Below are 18,786 nucleotides of genomic sequence, written 5' to 3' on the forward strand. Positions count from 1 at the left end.
GTCCATACGTTTATGCAGACTCACACCATGATAAAAAATTGTAAATTGATACTTGTATAGCGCACTATTCACCCGCAAGGGTCTCAAGGCGCTTGTACGAATACCGCTGTGGAACCCATCCTGGCTTTCCCTGTGAGGTGTCCACTCCTGGGCACCCCCAAGGTGGAGGCCAGGCATCCTTAGCGTTGTGGGGGCCGCTGTGGAGATTAAGCAAGCTATTGCCCAGAGTTGCAGAGTGGGACTCCATGATTGGAATAGGCACCGAGGCGAGAATTATCAGGTCCGTGGAATTTTTGAGCCCAAGTCCCGCCGAGGCGGTGAATTGAACCCTGGTCCCGGGCTAGACATCTGCATCAGGGCGGCCGCTCTAACCATTGAGCCACACTTCTCCACTGATAAGAAAGCATGCATTCACACATACAACCATGCACACACACATAGCCGTCCATGCAGTTATGCAGACACACACACACACACACACCATGGCTAGAAAAAACGCATTCACACAGACACCCATGGGGACACACACACAGCCGTCCATGCGTTTATGCAGTCACGTCATGGTAAGAAAGCCTGCGAGGATTGACGGAGCAGGGATGAGGGGAGCCTGGCAGGGAAGGTGAGCCATGGCAGACTAAGAGTATTCCGTCTGTGCGTCTTGCACCTGAACATAACAATTACATTACATTACAGTTCTCTTTACTTCAATAAAAATTGATTGAACTAAAAAAATATGTTTGTGCCTAAATTAATAATTGGTTACATTTGCATTGAATGAAATGTTTAACAAGATGCCAATGCAAACGTCCTTGTAAAAACATGCAGGCAATCAGTAGCTCAGACACGAAGCTTTTCACATACAGATTTATCATGCTGCTAACGCTGGTTCCTGTAGTAGCATGGCGCGGAGTGCTGGCACATTCAATCGAGAAGTGTGCGATTTCTGACATCTCTAGCACAGGCATGGCGGCACTGGTGAAAGAGATGGTGGGACAGGTGGTGCTGCCCGTGGATGTATTAGTGCTTCCCTCATCCGGCCGAGAGCCGGATGTTGCGCTTGGGCTGCAGCTGAATTCTGCGGCGGCGAGTGCAAGGGTGTGAACAGCTGAAGCCTCCGGATTATAATCACTGTGGCGAGGGAGGGGGGCAGGCGAGAAGACGGGAGGGGAGAGGACGGCGAACCAGCGTTCACTGAGAAAGCATGCTGCACTTTTGTAACGCTGGTTCCTGTAGTAGCATGGCGCGGAGTGCTGGCACCTTCAATCGAGAAGTGTGCGATTTCTGACCTCTCTAGCACAGGCATGGCGGCACTGGTGAAGGAGATGGTGGGACAGGTAGTGCTGCCCGGGGAAGTATTGGTTCTACCCTCGTCCGGCCGAGAGCCGGATGTTCCAATCCATCATGCACCGAAAGACGCCCAGGAACCAGATGAAAACCTGGAGTATTTGTGTGTCCCCAGCAGGCGTACGAAGCGCTATATAAATTATACTTACGGAGTAGCTACTTCTTCAACAAGAAAAAGGGCACAGACGCAGAGACTCTGGAGCGGCAGCGGGATCCACGATGCAAAAAAAAACCTAGAAACAGCGCATTCGGAGCAGCAGCGAGGCAAAACGGCACAAAACAAAATGGCGGACGCAAACATCCGAAACTTTCGAATTCGGGGGCGTGCTCGGCGTTCTAAAAAGGGGCGTGGCTAAAAAGTGGAAAGAACAGCACGAACACGCTCCCGAATCCGAAAGAGACGGAGCTTATTTCGAGGGACGCCTCTCTCCTCCAATGGCTGGCCTCCGTTTAGGAAGCCAGCCAATGGAGGAGAGACGAGGAGAGAGGCGGGTTTAAGCACCCTCATTGAATGACAATAATTCTCCGACTTCCGGCTGGCAAGCCAGCCTTCGGTCCTCGACCTAAAAAGGAGATGTGAAAGGAAGCTGGAAAGAAGGAAAGTTAGATTGGGGAACCCAATCTCAGGGGTGGACAGGCTTTGCTTTGCACAAGAATGTCTCTTCTAAGTTACCTGTAAAACCTAGAGCCTGTTTTAGCCAACATATTTGAAAATGCACTGTAAAAAGATCACCCACTATCGAACCATTTTTCAAAATATGCTTTTTCTGAAGCAGGTCAGCCAGAGAAGGCAGTTCTTGATGAAATTGATGACTTTGAGATTGCCTGCATTACATTTTGTAGAAAGTCTCGAACATTTTGGCTAAATTGTTTGAAGGTGTAAAATGTACCTTTTGGGCTCTTTGGCTTCAATATTCCCTCAGAAGAGGGCATCCCCACCCCCTAAGAATTGCCAGGCATGCTTTTTCAGTGCCCTTTGGGATATGGGGCTGGATGTATAAAAGGGTTATACCCGTTCTGTGTCTATGGGGAAATGCGCTGATCCTTAAGGGCCATGATTCAAAGTAAGTGGTATTTGTATGTTCTGACTATACCCCTTTCGCCCTGCAACATATGCTGCAGTACTGCAAGATGTTGATAAAGAAGTGGCTGTTACTGCTACGCATTTTCAACCTCTTCTGTGTAATACACTAGCTCCCAAGCACCATTTCACTGTACACTAACAACATCGATTGTCAGTGCCGTTGCTTGTAAAAAGTATGCTCCCCTGTTCTCAGAGGCGCAACTAGAGCTAAATTTCGGGGGTGGGGGGGGCTTAATCTTTAAGCTACATGCAGAGTGGAGCTGCAGGGGCTCTTAGATCGGGTGAAACAACAGTAAGGCCTCATTAACATGCAAATGGTCTTTTAAAGACCTGTGAAGTGTTCGGGTGCTGCTGTGTGTGTGCCTGGGAAGCTGTCTCTTCCGGGCTGCCACACACAACGGGGGGGCTGAAGCCCTTTGAGTCCAATGGGTGTTTCGCGCCTGCCTGTTCTCCAAACACCCATGCACCGAATTAGGCGTTCTCATTGTGTCCGGGTCGATTTTCGTCTATTATTGCAATATGTCCGAGGGCTGGTTTGTGTACTGTCAGACCCTGGGCCGGCTTCACGGTCAGGGCTCGGTCGGGTGTGTCCAAGAAGGGCTTGGGAGTCACAACCGAGTTTCTCCCAAGTACGCTAAGAAACTTGGTTCCAATTCGTCAAATACAATTGGCTAGAAACTCGACACACTGTTTAGTCGGCTTCAAGCAGTCTGCGTAAACAATTTGCGGTAATTATGTGGTTAAATTAAGAAAACAGTCAGTGCAGCCATTTTTGTAGACTAGAAATTAATTAATTCCTCTTCTGGCAAATGTTAAGTCCTGGCCTGACTCTGGGGTAAATAAACTTTTCCTCTATGGAGCGCTCGGGGTTCCTGCTGAACTTTTACTGTTTCCTATGCAAATGTGAAAAATGAGTAACGTTTAATATTTGAACCGTGGGTATGTATTTTAATTACCCCAGTGTAGCTGTGTAATAAATGTTCTGTTTGCTTTCAACAGATTTTGTTCCAAACACATCGGATGACGAGGGTAGATACAAAATCGGGAATCAGGCCAATGTGGGAATGTTTAATCTGAACAAACTGCTGCAGGCCCTGAAGCCCCTCATGGACGACAGGCAAAAACAGCAGTGAGTAATTCTTCTACACTAGAGTGGGTCTCGCGTGCTGGAGGGTAATGCCGGGTGTGCGCACGCGCAGTCATTGATTTCTTTTACCTTATGGTGTGCGGAGTTCTTACTTGTGCTGCGAATTTGCAGTTTATTGAGGGCCTATATCTAGATTACTATGTGGTGTCTCGTAGACATCTGTGTTTTACTATGTGTAAATGTGTGTTGTCACTTACAGGAGGATTTGTCGTTTTTATTTTAGTTATGCATTGAGGTTATATAGAATGTCTGCTGCTGTCTGGTTGCTTTATTGTGTTTGTTTCACATTTCTCTTTGTGATAAGCATACATGCCAACATTTTAGAAGAGGAAAGCAGTAGATGTTAAAAAAGAATCGGGAGAATGTATATCTCCCATTGACTTCTGTTGAGGGCGAGGCCTTAATCGGGTCTATTGTCATGTATGGGACTTGCAACTGTGCTGCTGCAAGGTCGGATATCAGAAATACAAGGCAGAGAGACCATGACAAAAATGTGTGCTGACCTGCGGGAGCCGGTTACTGGCAGTGCATACTGCGAGTCTCACAAGACCAGTCCCTGTCAGGAGAAGCCCGTCAAAGAATAAACATTTTTGCATGCAGGAATTTGAAGGCGGGAAACTAGCCTTGAAGTCTGTAGTCTCATACCTGAATCAGGAGGGTTGGCATGTATGGTTAGCCTTCTTCTGGCAGAGAGAGGTACAGATGATTTTTTTTTTTTACCTGGGTGTACTCTCGATTTCCATCCTTTGTGTGGTGTAAGGGGAAGTATAAAAAGTCAGCAGCAGTTGATACAGACTAGAAATTGGGTTACTGGTTGACTGGGTTGTGAGTCCTGGTCAGGCAGCAACCACAATCAGTCAGGGTAAGGCACAAGCACACCTCAATTTAACCTGTGCTCAACGCCCTGGTCTCATGGCACAGAGCAGTCAGGCTTAACTTAGAGTCAATGTGTAGAGTATTTATTCAACATTTCAAACAGTAAAGCAGCGAAAACACCACACAAAAAGATCCCACACCAAGTAAGAAAAACAAAGTTAAATTTGATAAATAAAACAACATCAAAATGAAAAAAAAAATCCAATCAAAAAAACCAGAGTTATGAATTTTTAAAAGAATAAACTGCAATGTTGCGCCTAAAAGCTTAAAGTGCCAATCGCAGCTATCTTGCCGCACTGGACCGGGTCAAACTCAAACGTTCAGGCAGATCACCATGGAGCACGGGTCGGATCCATATCCACATTAGTCACCCTGTAGGTTTACTGTCTCAAGTTTTGTGCCATTAATTCCACTCGGATTGGAGCGGGTCGCTTGTGGACCGCAGTCGATTCAGTGCTAATAGCAGGCCGAGCGTCGCAGACGGTCGGGCTGGAGCTTTATGTTGGCAGTCCTCCTTGGGCTGACGATGCTGCCATGCAAAGAGACAGGCTTGTTCATTTTCAGAGCAAGTGGTTCTGGTGCAAAAGGCCCTGTTTGCGGTCACAAAGAACCCTAAAGCTTGAATTTAAGAGCTTGAGAGCTACACGAAGGTCCCAGGACCCAAGAGGCACTCTTTGGGGGTCAGGAACTCACTGAAGATAGGTTCAGTGGCTGTTGGGGAGACTGTTATGTCCCCGAGGCTTAGATCAGGGGGCCAGCAGAGTAGCCCTTTGAGTAAATCTGGGGTGCTAGGTTCAAGATTTAATTGCAGGTCCAGTTCTTATTTCCCAGTTAAGATGGCAGCAGATCAGCAGGTCCTGTAGAGTACCAGTCCAGCAGAGTGGCAGTTCCTGTAGCAGCACATCAGTCCTTCTTTCTGGCAGGGTATCCTCATGTCCAGAAATGTACTGGAGTGGTGGTGCCGGTGTTTCTTCTTTTATACACATTTGTGCCTTTGAAGTGGGGAGAAGCTTCTAAAGGCTTGTCTTTACAGTGCACAGATGCCCTACCTTCTCTGACCTGGCTCCATGCTGTTTAAAGTGACAATGTAGGGTTGCTAGGCCCCTTGTGAGGATAGGCTCAGCTATTTCCTCCCATCCTGCCATCGATGTCAATTGAAATGGATAAATGGTGATTGGTGGTCGGCTCACAAAGAGGTATCTGTTGCACAGAGTGCGGGATGCCTAATATGGGCATTTGGAGGATGCAGTGAGACAGAAAGGGAGGGGACACATGGGGCTAATTGGTTTACCCTTATAAAGAATGTGAGTGCAATAGAGAGTGGGTAACTGGTGTTCTAAAAGAAGGCAGTTACCATTGGGACACCAGTGAGAGAAGTAGTGAGACACTTGGTGCACCTGGACACTTAATGAGGGCAATTGGTAAGGGACAAAGGAAAAGGGAACCTTGGGCACTTGAAAAGCCAGCTGGGATTGAAGATTTATGGTCTGATTTATAATTTGGTGGACGGGATAATATCCTGTCTCCTGTATTACACTTGTAATACGACATATGGGATATCAATCACATTTGTGATGGAGTATCCTGTCTGCCAAATATAAATCAGGCCCTTGGAGAGGGAGCCTCTAGTATACAGAGGATGGGAGTGCCTGTTGCAGTTCAAGGGACATGTGAAACTTGGGGAAAACGGATGGTGTGATTGCCTTTGGATATTGGCACAGGATAATCAGGGATAGGGTGCTGGAAGATGTATCATCTGGTGAGACAGGGATTTGGAACTTAGGACCATTTAAAGAATACATTTGAAGTGGAGGCACTGAGAGTGAATATCTGGGAGAGATAGGGGTATCTGGCATCACCTAAAGTGGATGGGGGTGTGTACATGTGACATATTTTAAGAATGATTGGTGAAAGGGGAATGGATGAAAGTCTGCAGTACGGTGGTAGGTGATGGGTGATAGCATAGAGATGTCTTGCTCAGTTCAAAGAGGATGTGGATTGGACATGGTGAGGGAGCATACGAAACACAAAGAGCTCTATTACAAGTCAGCTGGATTTAGGTGCCAGCATTAATGTTTCTATCTAGTATCCACACACCTAAATCTTCCTATTATGAGTTATTACATAAAAAACAAAAGAGGGAGTGAAGAGGTAGGGAAAAATAAGAGGTGGATTCGTCCTCCTCAATAAATCGTATAATTGCAGTATATGCATCTAACGAAGAAAAGCAAAGACATCACATTTAGGAATGGTTCAGAGTGGGAACAACGCTGTTTCACTAATTGCAACAGCAAAAACATTGTATACATGATCACTTATCTGTGCTCAATGGAGTACATTGGGATGACAACGTGACAAGTGAGGACCCGGATAGTTGAACATAGGAGTAATGTGCGATGCAAGAAAGCGACCACAAAAATGGCCTCCCACTACCCAGAACTTAACCACACCACGGAGGACTTAAACTAGACAGTCATTGAACAAGTGAACGATGAAGCTGTCCTTTTCGAGAAGGAACAGCGCTGGGTGTTCCGTCTGGGCACACACACAACAGGTTATGATGACATACCATGGGGACAACTGAAATGAGACCTCTTCTCACCCACGTTCCAACGAAAAGACATAATACCCGATGGCACACACCCCCTGCTTTGCATTTGAGGAATTACCTATATGCACCCCTAACTTATTTTATTAGGGTACATAAGTTGTGCAATAGGGGTTTGAGCGCGACCCCTTTGCCGCCATCTGACTCATCCTACTACGTTTTGGCACTCAGGGTTTTTGGCCCCCGTTTTCTAACTTTAGGGCGGCCTCTCTCCCATTTTTTTTTCTAAATTCAGGGGGGCAACAATCACTACAAAAATGTGCATCTCAGCACATTCCATCCACGCACGTCCATCTATTCAGCCGGCTATGAATGGCGAGTGGTTTTCTGTGTCTTGCACCCTAACTCTGGGACACAATGACTAAGTACCACGAGTACATCAGGGACACCATGGTACTCCTGTACTCTTCTTGAATCCACTCTGACAAATAACTTTTGGATGAGTATCCACATAATTGTGACAGAAAGTGGGTTCACTAAACCATGGAACATGTAGAACCGACACAGCAGCCGTTTTTGATCGGACAATGACTGGGGCAGGGGGATTCCAGGAGACAGGGTGAGTCAGCACAGGGCTGAACAGAGAGAGATCTGCATGCGGATGGGAGGAGTTGCACCTGGGACCTGAATAGGGCTGTGCCTTCCCTCCACAATGCTGGCTCCACCTCCTGTGGTGTGTCTGATGTCCCTGGCCTGCACTGTGAAACAAATGAAGGAGTCTTGTCAACAAAGTGCTCCAGGACTGACCAGAACTGGTTTGGACTAGGCAAAGGCCTCTCTGCCTTTAGAGATCAAAGAGAAAATGAATATAAAAGGGGGGACCCAGATCCCAGAACTTTAGATCACTTTTGGCAAACAAGAAGAAAACTTTGCTGAGGAAAGGAACCAGAGAGACTGAGAAGAGACTATCCCTACGAGTGAGGGATTGGCCTGCAGTGGTTGCCTGACTGCTAGAGAGGAGAAGGGACTTTGTGCTACTTTCATTCAATTTGTGAAGTATCTCCAAGGGCTTGAGATAGAGCTTGCCTCCTGCTGAAGTCTCAGGTACAACAGACTTCACCCACCAGCTCCCAAAGAGTTCTTTGGAAGTGCCTGTAATTGTGTTGGGCTTTCTGAGGGGCTGCGTTTTGCAAGGAGCTGGAAGCGCGACTCACGAAGAAGTGTGTCGCTGCCGCTTCACAACGCGAAAGTGCCTCGCATCGTTGGGGAAGAGGATCGACGTCGCACCAGACACCGCCGCATCATCGGAGAAGCGTGTCGCAGCCTCGGCTGCTGTCGTCGCTTTGCTGGGAAAGCGTGTTGCCGAAGCAGCTGTCGCATCGTTGCCAAAGCGCCTCGCATCGCCGTACAAGAGGATCGACCGCATCAGATGCCGCCGCATCACCGGGAAGCGTGTCGCAGGGCCTGTCGCGGCTGAAAAGAATAGTTGAGTCGCCGCACGGACATCGGGCGTGCACGCATCGTGTCGCATCAAGGAGAAGACGCCATTTTTGTTTCATTGCACAGGATCTTCATCGCATCACGGTGTTGCGGGCCACCTCGCCACGAAAGCACAGTAAGAAACCTACGCATCACCTCCCCACACTGAGAAGAACTGATGCATCCCCTACGCATCAGTAGGGACCCGACGCATCACCATTCTTCCCTGCACCACTTTCGTTGTATAGCGTTACGCATCCAAAGGTACATTGAACTTAAAGTGTTGCATTTACCATCTAAAGAGAACTAAGCTAATTCTACAATTTTTAAAGTACATTATTGTGGATTATTTTCGTTTGTGGTTTTGTGTTAAGTCTATATAAAAATACTTATTTTTATACTACAACTTGTGTGTTATCCATCTGTGGTGTTGTCACTGGGTTACTGCATGTGTTCACAAATGCTTTACACACTGCCTCTGAGATAAGCCTGTCTGCTCATGCCAAGCTACCAAGGGGGTGAGCAGGGGTTATTTTAGGAGTGTACCCCCTTACCCTGACTAGATGCAAGGGTCCCTATTTGGTCAAAGGTACCTACCTCTGCCATTTAGAGACCCCCAAGGTGTAGTAGTTCTAAGAAGGTTATGTTTAGACAAACTTGGTATTATTATCAGCATTATTCAACTATAAAGTTCACATGCATGACAGTTGAACAACCGCTGCCTGCCCTAAGGGATGTTGGTGAAGAAGTTGTGTATTTTGGAAAAAATGTATATTTAAAAAGACACGCCGCCGGCCCCAGGGTTGTAGGCAAATGGCCATGTAAACTGAGAATGATGCAATAAAAAAAAACTAGAGACCCCCAAATCTAACACCATTTCTCAACGGTATGTGATTCCAGGCGCTCCTCCCCTCCAGTGAACAGGCTCATGGGGCATTAGTTGGGCATTAATAAGGTACTTGCAATTCTGTTACATGTCACTCATAGAGGCACCATGATACATCACGCCATACACATATGGCCATGGCGTTATTCTGTGAAATCTGATCTGTAGACGTTCTTTTATCTAAATTAGAGTGTGTTTTATGTTATGTGTTGTAATGTCAAGTATTGTCTTTTGCTTGTTCCTCATGGGCAGCACAGCACCCACATAGCGTAATAATTGCGGTGCATTTAGAGTAAAATAGATCACTTCTCTAGAAAAAATAGATCACTTCTTTAACAGATTGCCACTATTGGGGTGTTGTGTTCGAGAGACTGTTCCCATGTTTTGAAATCTAACGATGTTTTTATTCTTCCAGACCTGTATAAAGAATGATACCTAATAGGGTATAGTATCTAGTGTATGTTATTTTATATGCACCAAATTCCGCTAGATTGAGTAGCAGATCACTTTATTGTTCAGTAATAAGAGTGGAATAGGGATCCTCAAAGGTCCTGATGAGAAGCTTCGAAACATGTTGACTAAGGAGGTGTTAGCCCATTGTAGCATAGAACTTTCGTTCCCCACTTTTAACAATACCAGCTAGAAGGAACATTAAAATGTATTCTTCCACATTCTTTTTGTTTAAAAATTGTGTCTGGGGAGACCAAATCCACTTTTTCCTCTCCACTTCCTTTTCTTGTATTTATTCTTCCACATAGCCAGGTATTTTTTATCTACTTCACCATTCGCACGTCTGACCCTTCCACTCTCACTTCTTCATCGCACATAGTGTTTACTATCTAGTGCTCCTGCGTCTTCGTTGGTCATAGCACGCCCAGTCCTGCAGCGGGGCGGGAAGAACTCAATGAAGCATGCCACAAACGGTCCTTTTGGTGGATGAGGGTTATTTTAACAAAACTGTGGGCTTCCCCAGACAATAGGAGGGACACGCAACTTACACTCTGGAAAGACACCTTCATCTCACGATATTATGAGTTATTAACATACAGATCTAGTTTTTAGCAGGTGATAAGTTGGACCCGGCCCTTTGGGCAGGTTCACCCCGAGACTTTTTTTTGCTTTTTCCTAGCCTGTTCCTGGAACCTGGGTTGGTGATTTTAGGCCTCTGCACACTTTTTCACTGTGGCACAGTGTAAAGTGCGTGTGCTCTCTGTGTATGTGTGGTGAGTGACCTGCCCTCCCATAGGAATGAATGGGGAATATGTATGCCCATGGTAGTTCCTGATGTGTGGGGAGTGCAGGGTCGAGTTTGATATGTGCGAACTCGGGAGAATGAATGCTGCAGAATGGTGTATGCGGCATGGTTGTGTCTAGTCTAGAAGTGCCACTTTTAGAAGTGGGCATATTTGTGCAGTGAGACTGCTGGCACGTGATTGGCTGGTGAGCCTGGCCCAGGAGTGCCTGGGCCTGCTTGTGGATTGACTGTCTGGTTTGAGTGTGACAGGGGCTGCAGAGCCCCCAGATGGTTGTCTGAGTCAGCCCGTGGATGAAAGGCAGCATCTGCTGCCAGGGAAGAGGGAGGAGATTAGCACCTGATAGTGAAGGGCTGTGCCTGCCTGCCACAATGCTGGCTCCACCCCCCCGCTGGGCGACTGTCACCTCTGTCCCTGATACTGAAGGGACTTCCCTCTAAACCAGTCTAGCTGGTTCTCACACTGAGACTTCAAAGACTTCAAAGACTTTTCTGTGTATAAGAAGGGGCTGTGTCCCCTTCCAAAATGTTCTTGTTTTTAACATGAATCTGCCAGGGGCATGCTGCTGCTGGGGCTCAGGGAAATCCCTGAGCCCTGCCCAGCCCCAGGACTCCTGATGGACTTTCCTTCTCTGGGAGCTGCTGTGCTCCACCTTATGTCCTGGACTACTGAAGTCCTGGACCCCTGAAGGACTTTGCTGGATTTATGGGCCTTTTCTGTGGCTCTAGCGCGGGGGAAGCGCTTTATCCTGCTTGTAGCGCTGGGAGCGCTCGATTTTCACTTATAGCGCTGGGAGCGCTTTCTGTCTGTCCTAGCGCTGGGAGCGCTGGAATTCTGACCTAGCGCCTGGGAGCGCTGTTTGTTCACAGCCGGAGCCCACCCGGCATTGGCCCCCAGATCGCTGTTCGAGCGAGTGCCTACCTCGCTGCATATTTAAATTGGAGAGGGAGCCCACCCCTCGTGTGCCCTCACCTCACCGCCGCTGCCCGGGGCCAGGAATACCCCTAAAAGTTGCCGAAAGCGGAGGCTGCAGTGCCGAGAAACGGAGCCGCCGCGCTCTCATTGGCTGAGAGAGCCGAGCCCCCTCACCACCGCCGCGACGGGATAGGCCCGTGCGGCGCAGCGTCATGGCCCTTGTCGTGCCGTGATTGGAGGAAGAGAGGAGGCGCGTCATCGGGGCCGCGACGGGATTGGCTGGTCGAGGCTGGCCCGGGGAAGGAGGAAGAGTGATGGCGGCTGGTCGGCAGGGCTCCCGTGAGCGGAGGGAGCCCTGCAGCGAGAGGAGCGGCCTGCAGAGACGAGCGGAGGGGGCGCGAGGCACATTGCCGGTGCCTGCCCCCACCGCGAGGCTCCCCGACTGGAGGGAGAGCCCCGAGCGCAGAAGAGCCCCGCTGCCAAGTCCCGGTGAGTGTGCAGTGAAGGAGGGGAGGGGCGCCGGGACACGTTGTCGGTGTCCGCCCCCCTCCCCCGGTAGCGCGAGCTCGCGCTCATGGTCGGGGTGAAGCCACGAGGGCTTCAAGGGCGGCCCCGGTTGGCAGTGGGTCGCCCCAACGTGCATAGAGCCCTGAGAGGCTCCCGGCCCCATTTTGTGTTTAGAGCCACGGAGGCTCTAGGGGGCCATATTTGATTTACGAGCCCAGCGAGGCTCGAGGGCTATTTTGTTTTAGAGCCTGTTTGGCTCCAGCGTTTGGGCATTTTTAGTTAGAGGGGGCGTCGGGGCACATTGCCGGTGCCCGCCCCCTCCTGCCTGCGAGGAATGTGTTTTTAGAGCCTGTGTGGCTCCCACAGTGGGTGCAGTTTGCGCCCAAGGGTCAGTGAGGACCCTGTCGCAGTTTCTTTGATTCCCAGCTGCCCAGCAATTAGTGGGCAGCTGCACCGTTTAGGTTTTGTGAGTGTTCCCAGGTGCCCAGCAAGTAGTGGGCACCTGCATCGTTTAGGCCCCCTGACATTGAGACTCAGTGCGTCTGAGCCCCAACAAGGCCAGTTGGCCTAGGGACTGCCACAGGTGGTGGCTTATGTAGGGTTTACGCAATTGTATGGTTTTTATTCCTGCACCTCTGAATGTTTTTAGACATCATGTGACTTTTGCGCTACTGCATTGTTCTGGTACCTCTGAATGTATTTTTATTGCATCATGTGCTTTATTCTTAACACCGCTGAATGTGTAGGTTTATGCATCATGTGTTTCCCTTTACTACTCCTCTGAATGTATATTTATGCATCATGGGTAATGTGTTCTTTCCTTGATCCCTAAATGCTGTGTGATACTTAGGTGGTTGTTCTTTTTAGTACAGGTGGTCCTAGTGAGGTCCTGGTCCCCTGCGTGACATTTTCCTAAGGTGTTTAGGGTTGCGTAGGTGGTACTTACCTGTTACCAGTAGATACTGGTTGTGATTTACAACTGTTATTCTTTTTGCTATACTTATTCTAAGTTCTATAAGTGCTATTTCTATATCTACAAAGTATTGATTATGACAGTGGCCCATGTGGCCCTGTCCTGTACGTAATCCCTTATGAATGTTGCCCGTGCCAGTTGGCACAATGTACATGTGTGATTTTTATCTGATGTGTTTTGACAATACAAAAGTTATTTTAATATAACCTTGTGTGGAGTTCCTTTTGTGGTGTGCCTAGTATGTTGTTGCTGTTGCAAATGCTTTACACATCGCCTCCGAGTTTAGCTTCACTGCTCGTGCCAAGCTACCAAGGGGGTGAGCAGGGGTTATCTTGGCGTGTGACTTCCTTGCCCTGACTAGAATGGTGGTTTCTGCCTGGCTTTGGCGTCAGCCTTAGCCTACCAGAAATAGCCAGTTCTAACAAATACCATTTAGGGAATCACTACAGATTGGAGGCAGGGGTGTTGTGGGCTTCTGGAGGCAGAGAAGCTCCGGGCTGGCTGGGGGGCAATGTTCCATGATCCAGCATATGGTGTTGATGGGGGTGATAGGCTGTGCCTCTGCCCTCAGTCTCTGACCTGGAACCACATTTGATTTCATTGTGTGTGTTTCTGCCCAGTAAAATTGGACTCAATAGTCCTGCAACTAGTAATCCTAGGTAGAGGAATACCGGGCTGGAAAGGATAGGGTGGAGGGTTATCCGCACAGGTATATTGTTCTGCCTGACTTGTAATTAGACACAACGTGAAGAGGCACCTGAGAAAAAGCAGTGCAGCGTACAGATAGTGAACACCTGATGCACTGAGGAAGGGACACTAAGTGTGGACAATCAGTGTGGGAGGGCAGAGGAAACAGTAGGGGCCAATTGGTGTTAACGTATGCAGATGGGACCTTTGGTGGACAAAGGAAGTGAGAAGTTCCTGTGGGCCTTTAGAATGGGCAGTTAAGGAAAGCGGACACATGAAGCAGTGATAGAAAGAGGAGTGAGGTGGACAATTAGGATAAGCGTCTGGGGGCATTTAGGAGGTAGGAGGAAACCGAACTGGTCTTTTGGTGCCCCAAAGGAGTAATTGATGTTGGCACAGTGGCAGAGAATCCTAAGGTAATTGATGCGACATGTGCAATGTGAGCACTTGGGCATTTAGAAAAAAGAGGGGTAGGCATGAGGGGTACTCGCCGGGTTACAATGGGAAGGAGTGTTTTGTGTTCATGAAGGATACAAAGATGTGATGTCACAAATATAAAAGACTGGGGTGTCTGAGTGAACCTGCAGAAGGGGAATGTAGACTCAACTGGGTGTACCTAATGCTCAGAGGAAAGGCACTCAGATAATACGTCAATTGGTGGTAAAGCCAAGTCAAGTATGCATCTGGGCACAGAGTGGGAGACAGCACCTTGGGACACTTGATGTGATCAGTTGGGGGTAGTGGACATGGAGAAGTGGCATTTCAGGTACAGGAAGTTGGAAACTGTTTCGCTTAGAAAAAAGCAGTTAGGATGGGGCCTTGGAGATAACTTCTGGGGCACACAGGGATGAAGGGGCCGGTATACTGACAATGTTATGGAGTGGGTGGCACAGTAAGTCTCTACATATCTCCTCATCCTCTACATTAGTCTCCTCCCATTTCCTTTCTACCCCTCCCTTTTCCCCATTCCCATGCCCTCTCATCTTCAATTTAGCATTTGAATAGGTGAGTCAGGTGGAATGGAGGAAGGGAAATTTGTGTTCATAGGCCAGTAACTGAACACACAAGTTCCCCCTCTAGAGGCAATGAAGTACAGTGACAGATGGCATTTGGAGGGGCACAGAAGGGTCATTTGTTACATGCAGTAGGGCCATATCGACACAGAACCCGTGAATGGTTGGAACCATTACTGAGGCTGAAGCACAGCACCTGAGGGGGAAGTTGTGGCTGACTCGTGACATTCAAAGCTACAGAAAGATCAGTGAGAGACACAGAAAGAAGCATTGAACACCCCAAAGGGAGTAAGAGGTGCTAATACAGCAATAAGGAAGATGCATCGGGGATTTACAGCCAGACGACGTTGTGCCTGGCAGTACTTGAGAGGGCAGTTAGCACTGAGCCATATTGTTTGCTAGTTCTTGGAGGGTGCAATTGGTTCTGGGGTCACAAAGACAGTTGAGATTTCGATCCACTGCATGAAATGCAAAGACAGTCTGTGGAGTGCAGCTGATGGAGCAGTGCACCTTGGGACACATGAACAAGAAATGCTGCTCAAAGATATGGTACTTGGGGAGGGCTACTGTAGCTGGATGTACATAAGGCAAACTGGATGGTTATGCATTAAAGAGCAGTGCATTGAGGCACAGAGAGGGATTGTCTAGAGCACTGAGGGATGCTATGGGAAGGCTCAAAGTAGAGGTTCTAGGAGCTTCTTGGCCGAGGCAGTTGGCACTAGGGCATAATATCCAAGGAGGCTGAGGGTGTAGCACTTGAAAGCGTGCAAGTAGAAATTTGAGACTAGGCACTAAAAGCTTAGTTATGATTTGGCAGTATAATTATGAGTAATTCTGCCCAGAATGGGGAATAACACATGGATCTGATATTAATGGGTGAAATTCTGCAACTTTTTAAATTCCATGGGGATAACCAGACCCTTGACAACTTTCACTTCTTTCATCGAGCACCTGGTAAATGTTCAGCGTGGGAGGGCTGCGGGTCATGGGCAGCAAGGGGGGTTGGGGGGGGGGGATTGGCTTCCGGGGCTCTAGACAGACCCCCCAGGATATAGCGGCATGGATTGGCAAATTTAGCGGCACAAAAATGAAAATTTAGCGGCACAAAAATGGAAATTTAGCGGCATTTAGCGGCATTTTATTTTGGGTTTTTTGCAACACCAAACACAGATATCGCTTCCCCCGGTCTCTCTGCCTTTGCAATCATTCACAAAGTAAAGACACTAGCTCAAATTAAGCACTGAATCACAATCAGACATCCCACAGTGGGTCAGGCCCTCCTGGAGAAGACCTGATAGGTTGTGGTGTACAGGGAGAAACTGCAATCTATCTGAGCCGTGAAAGTGTCTGCTTTCAGCACTCACAGCCTCTTTAATTGATCGCAATCTGCACGTGGAAATTAAGTGTAAAAAAATAGAGAATATAGAGGAATACTTGAGTATATGTGGTTCAACATGCAATCCCACGCCCCTTTCAAGCCCCATAAATTACATCCAGCTCTTGCACATGCTCCACAGCCAGAAGTAAAGCACGTGCCATACGATGCTGGATGAATCACCACATTTGACTTGTTACAAGGAGCTATTCGTTACAAAACAGCAACACTGTGCAAGCGTTTGCATGACCTCCCTCACAGCATTATTTGTATGCCTTATAACAGACTATTAAAATATAACAAGTCATGAGGTGAATGTCAATAAAGGTGGCTGGTGTTCTTTCATGCAATTTGTCATGTTGGTGCACAGCGCAAAACTGTATTCATCCATTTTGGTCTGATGTATCTGATAGCACAAGAGCGAGTTTACTCTGTTTTTTGTAACAGAGTTTATTCGCTTTTCATCGGTATCAACAATGCAGCGAAGTTGAACAACCCTGAAAAACTCTTGTGCATTATTTATTCTCATACCGCACTAGCTTTAAGTTTAATCGCGTCGACTGGCATATCTTGCATCTCGTAGAATTCAAGCAGCCGCTAATATTAGGTTTGATTGTGTGTTTGACAGCATGCTCCTATTAAAATGTGAACAGTAAATGTCTGACTCACAGATGTAGGCAAATACAGACATTCTGGCAAAAGCGGTCGGCCACATCTCCACTGCCCCCCTCCCACCCGGGCAGCGCTCTCCCCTATGTGTGCGGCGGGCCCCCACCAGCGTAGGACGGACGTACCTGTCTTCTGTTCGCCGGCCGGCTTTCCCCCTGCTCCGAGCCCCGGTCTCTGAGGAAGAGTCTTCGTGTCGCTGCCGCTTCGTGCTCTCTCCCCCTCTTGGTGTGGTGCTGGTCTTCTCCCTCGCTCGGCCGCCGTCCTCGACCTCCTGGCTCCTTCTCTTCTCTCGCCGCAAATGAATCCTGAAATCCTGGGGGGAATGGGAAAATGGGTGCCTCACGCCGGAAACAGCAAATTTCGCGGGCTTTATGCCAAATATCGCGGCATTTCCCGAGATCGGCCGATTTCGCGATTTTTTTGCAAATCGCGATAAGCTGGAGGGTCTGTCTAGAGGCGTGTGCCAGGAAGGGGGGGAACTTCCATGCTCTCTCGTGCTGTATCTGTGTGTCCAACTGGTCTGACCAACACTTCTACAGACAACCCTTGCCTAACCTGCACTTGATTTTACAGACCAGCTTATCCAGATCGTAAAACCTGGCCTGGTGTTCCAGGGAACACAGAATTTCGTGTGATTGAGTGGAGAAAAATCCCTCCTGGGGATCCCTTTCTCTGAAACTTCTAATCAGGTCATCTAAGTGGGCAGCTGGAGTTAGCAGTGACTAAGGAATGGTGCACTGGGGTTGACTCGGATTGCAGTGGGAAGCCAGTCTTATGGGAGCTTCTGGCAGACATCTGGAGTCTTCATAGAAGGGGCAACTGGCATTGGGGCACGGAGACTGTTTATGCAGAGGTGGGGCATGGAGGAGACATGGGGCATGGGGGTACATGAAAGGGCAAATTATGCTGTTGTCAGAGATAAATACAAGGGTAGTCTGGATCTTTGCCACGTATACCTGAGGGGGGTTGATGCCTTCGGGGTTCTTGGAGGAAGCAGGTGAGCCAGCGGTCCTTGACTGTTGTCCCTAGTTACACATGAGGGCAAGTTGGGTCTAATTGATCACAGATTGGGGTCGCTGGGAGTCACAGAAGAAAGAAAGGCCTGGGTCACTGAGAGGAGCACCTGGGTGCTCTTACCGGGGTTCATTTAGAGCACTCCAGGAGGGGCACCAAAGGGCAGCTGATGGCGGCAGTTGGGCCTCAGATCACAGCATGTGGTCATATCTGGAGGCAGCTGATAAGAACCCGCTCCTGGGGGCACTTGGAGGGAGGCAAATTGGTCCACTGTTGCTGGGTTACTGTAAGGAGTAGTGTATTAGGAGATCACTTGACTTGGAGGGTAAATAGGGCCGGATTGTGGGTTATGAGAGATGTGCCTTTGGGGGTGGGAGCATGGCATTGAAAGCTGGTAATTAGCTGAAGAGGCGTCTGAGGCACAGAGGAATGATACCTTTGGAAGCAATTGAAGATGGAGACATTGAGAGGGCCATCTAAAGCAAAGTGCTAGACCACTTCAAGTGGTACTTAGACAATTTGAGCAGGAGGGCTCGTGGCTGTTAGCATTTGGATGGGCAATAGAGACATAGCACCTGGAGACATGTGGAGAGAGGTATAGGGGCTTTCCAGCCTGCCAGTGGGGAGAAGCTGATAGAATACACAGTGACAGCCTAGGCCCCCTGACAGGTGCTTCTGGGAAGGAGGATAGGAGAGAGGGCATCTGTGGCGCAAAGTGTGTGTGGGGGGGGGTAGAGACATGGAACATGGGAATCTGTGGCACACACAGACCATATCTCGGGACTTCAAAGATGGCAGTTGTGGTACAGGTAGAGAGCCGTTGCCCTGGGCATAGAGAAAGAGCCACTAAAGGGCAATTAAAGCGGACAGAGGAACCACTTTGAGAAGGCACTTAAGGGTAGGGACAGAGGATGGTGGTAACTGGGGATAGTTGGTGGTTAGGACTGCAGAGGGGGTGTCTGTGGACCAGGAGTATGAATGACCAAATGGCACATTTGTGGCTAAAAGTCACTGAA

General features: G+C 48.5%; 1 protein-coding gene across 2 annotated transcripts in view; it reads left to right on the plus strand.

Annotated features, from left to right (window-relative positions):
* The window catches only part of LOC144784551 (protein nucleotidyltransferase YdiU-like), a 319,919-nt gene that overhangs the window by 184,060 nt on the left and 117,073 nt on the right, over positions 1–18,786 (plus strand). For both annotated transcript variants that reach the window (XM_078663432.1, XM_078663433.1), the window contains one exon: positions 3,428–3,557. In XM_078663432.1, coding sequence (XP_078519558.1) covers positions 3,428–3,557 — 130 coding nt within the window. The remainder of the gene's footprint in view (positions 1–3,427; positions 3,558–18,786) is intronic.

Source organism: Lissotriton helveticus, chromosome 10, assembly GCF_964261635.1.
Source record: "Lissotriton helveticus chromosome 10, aLisHel1.1, whole genome shotgun sequence".
NCBI lineage: Eukaryota > Metazoa > Chordata > Amphibia > Caudata > Salamandridae > Lissotriton > Lissotriton helveticus.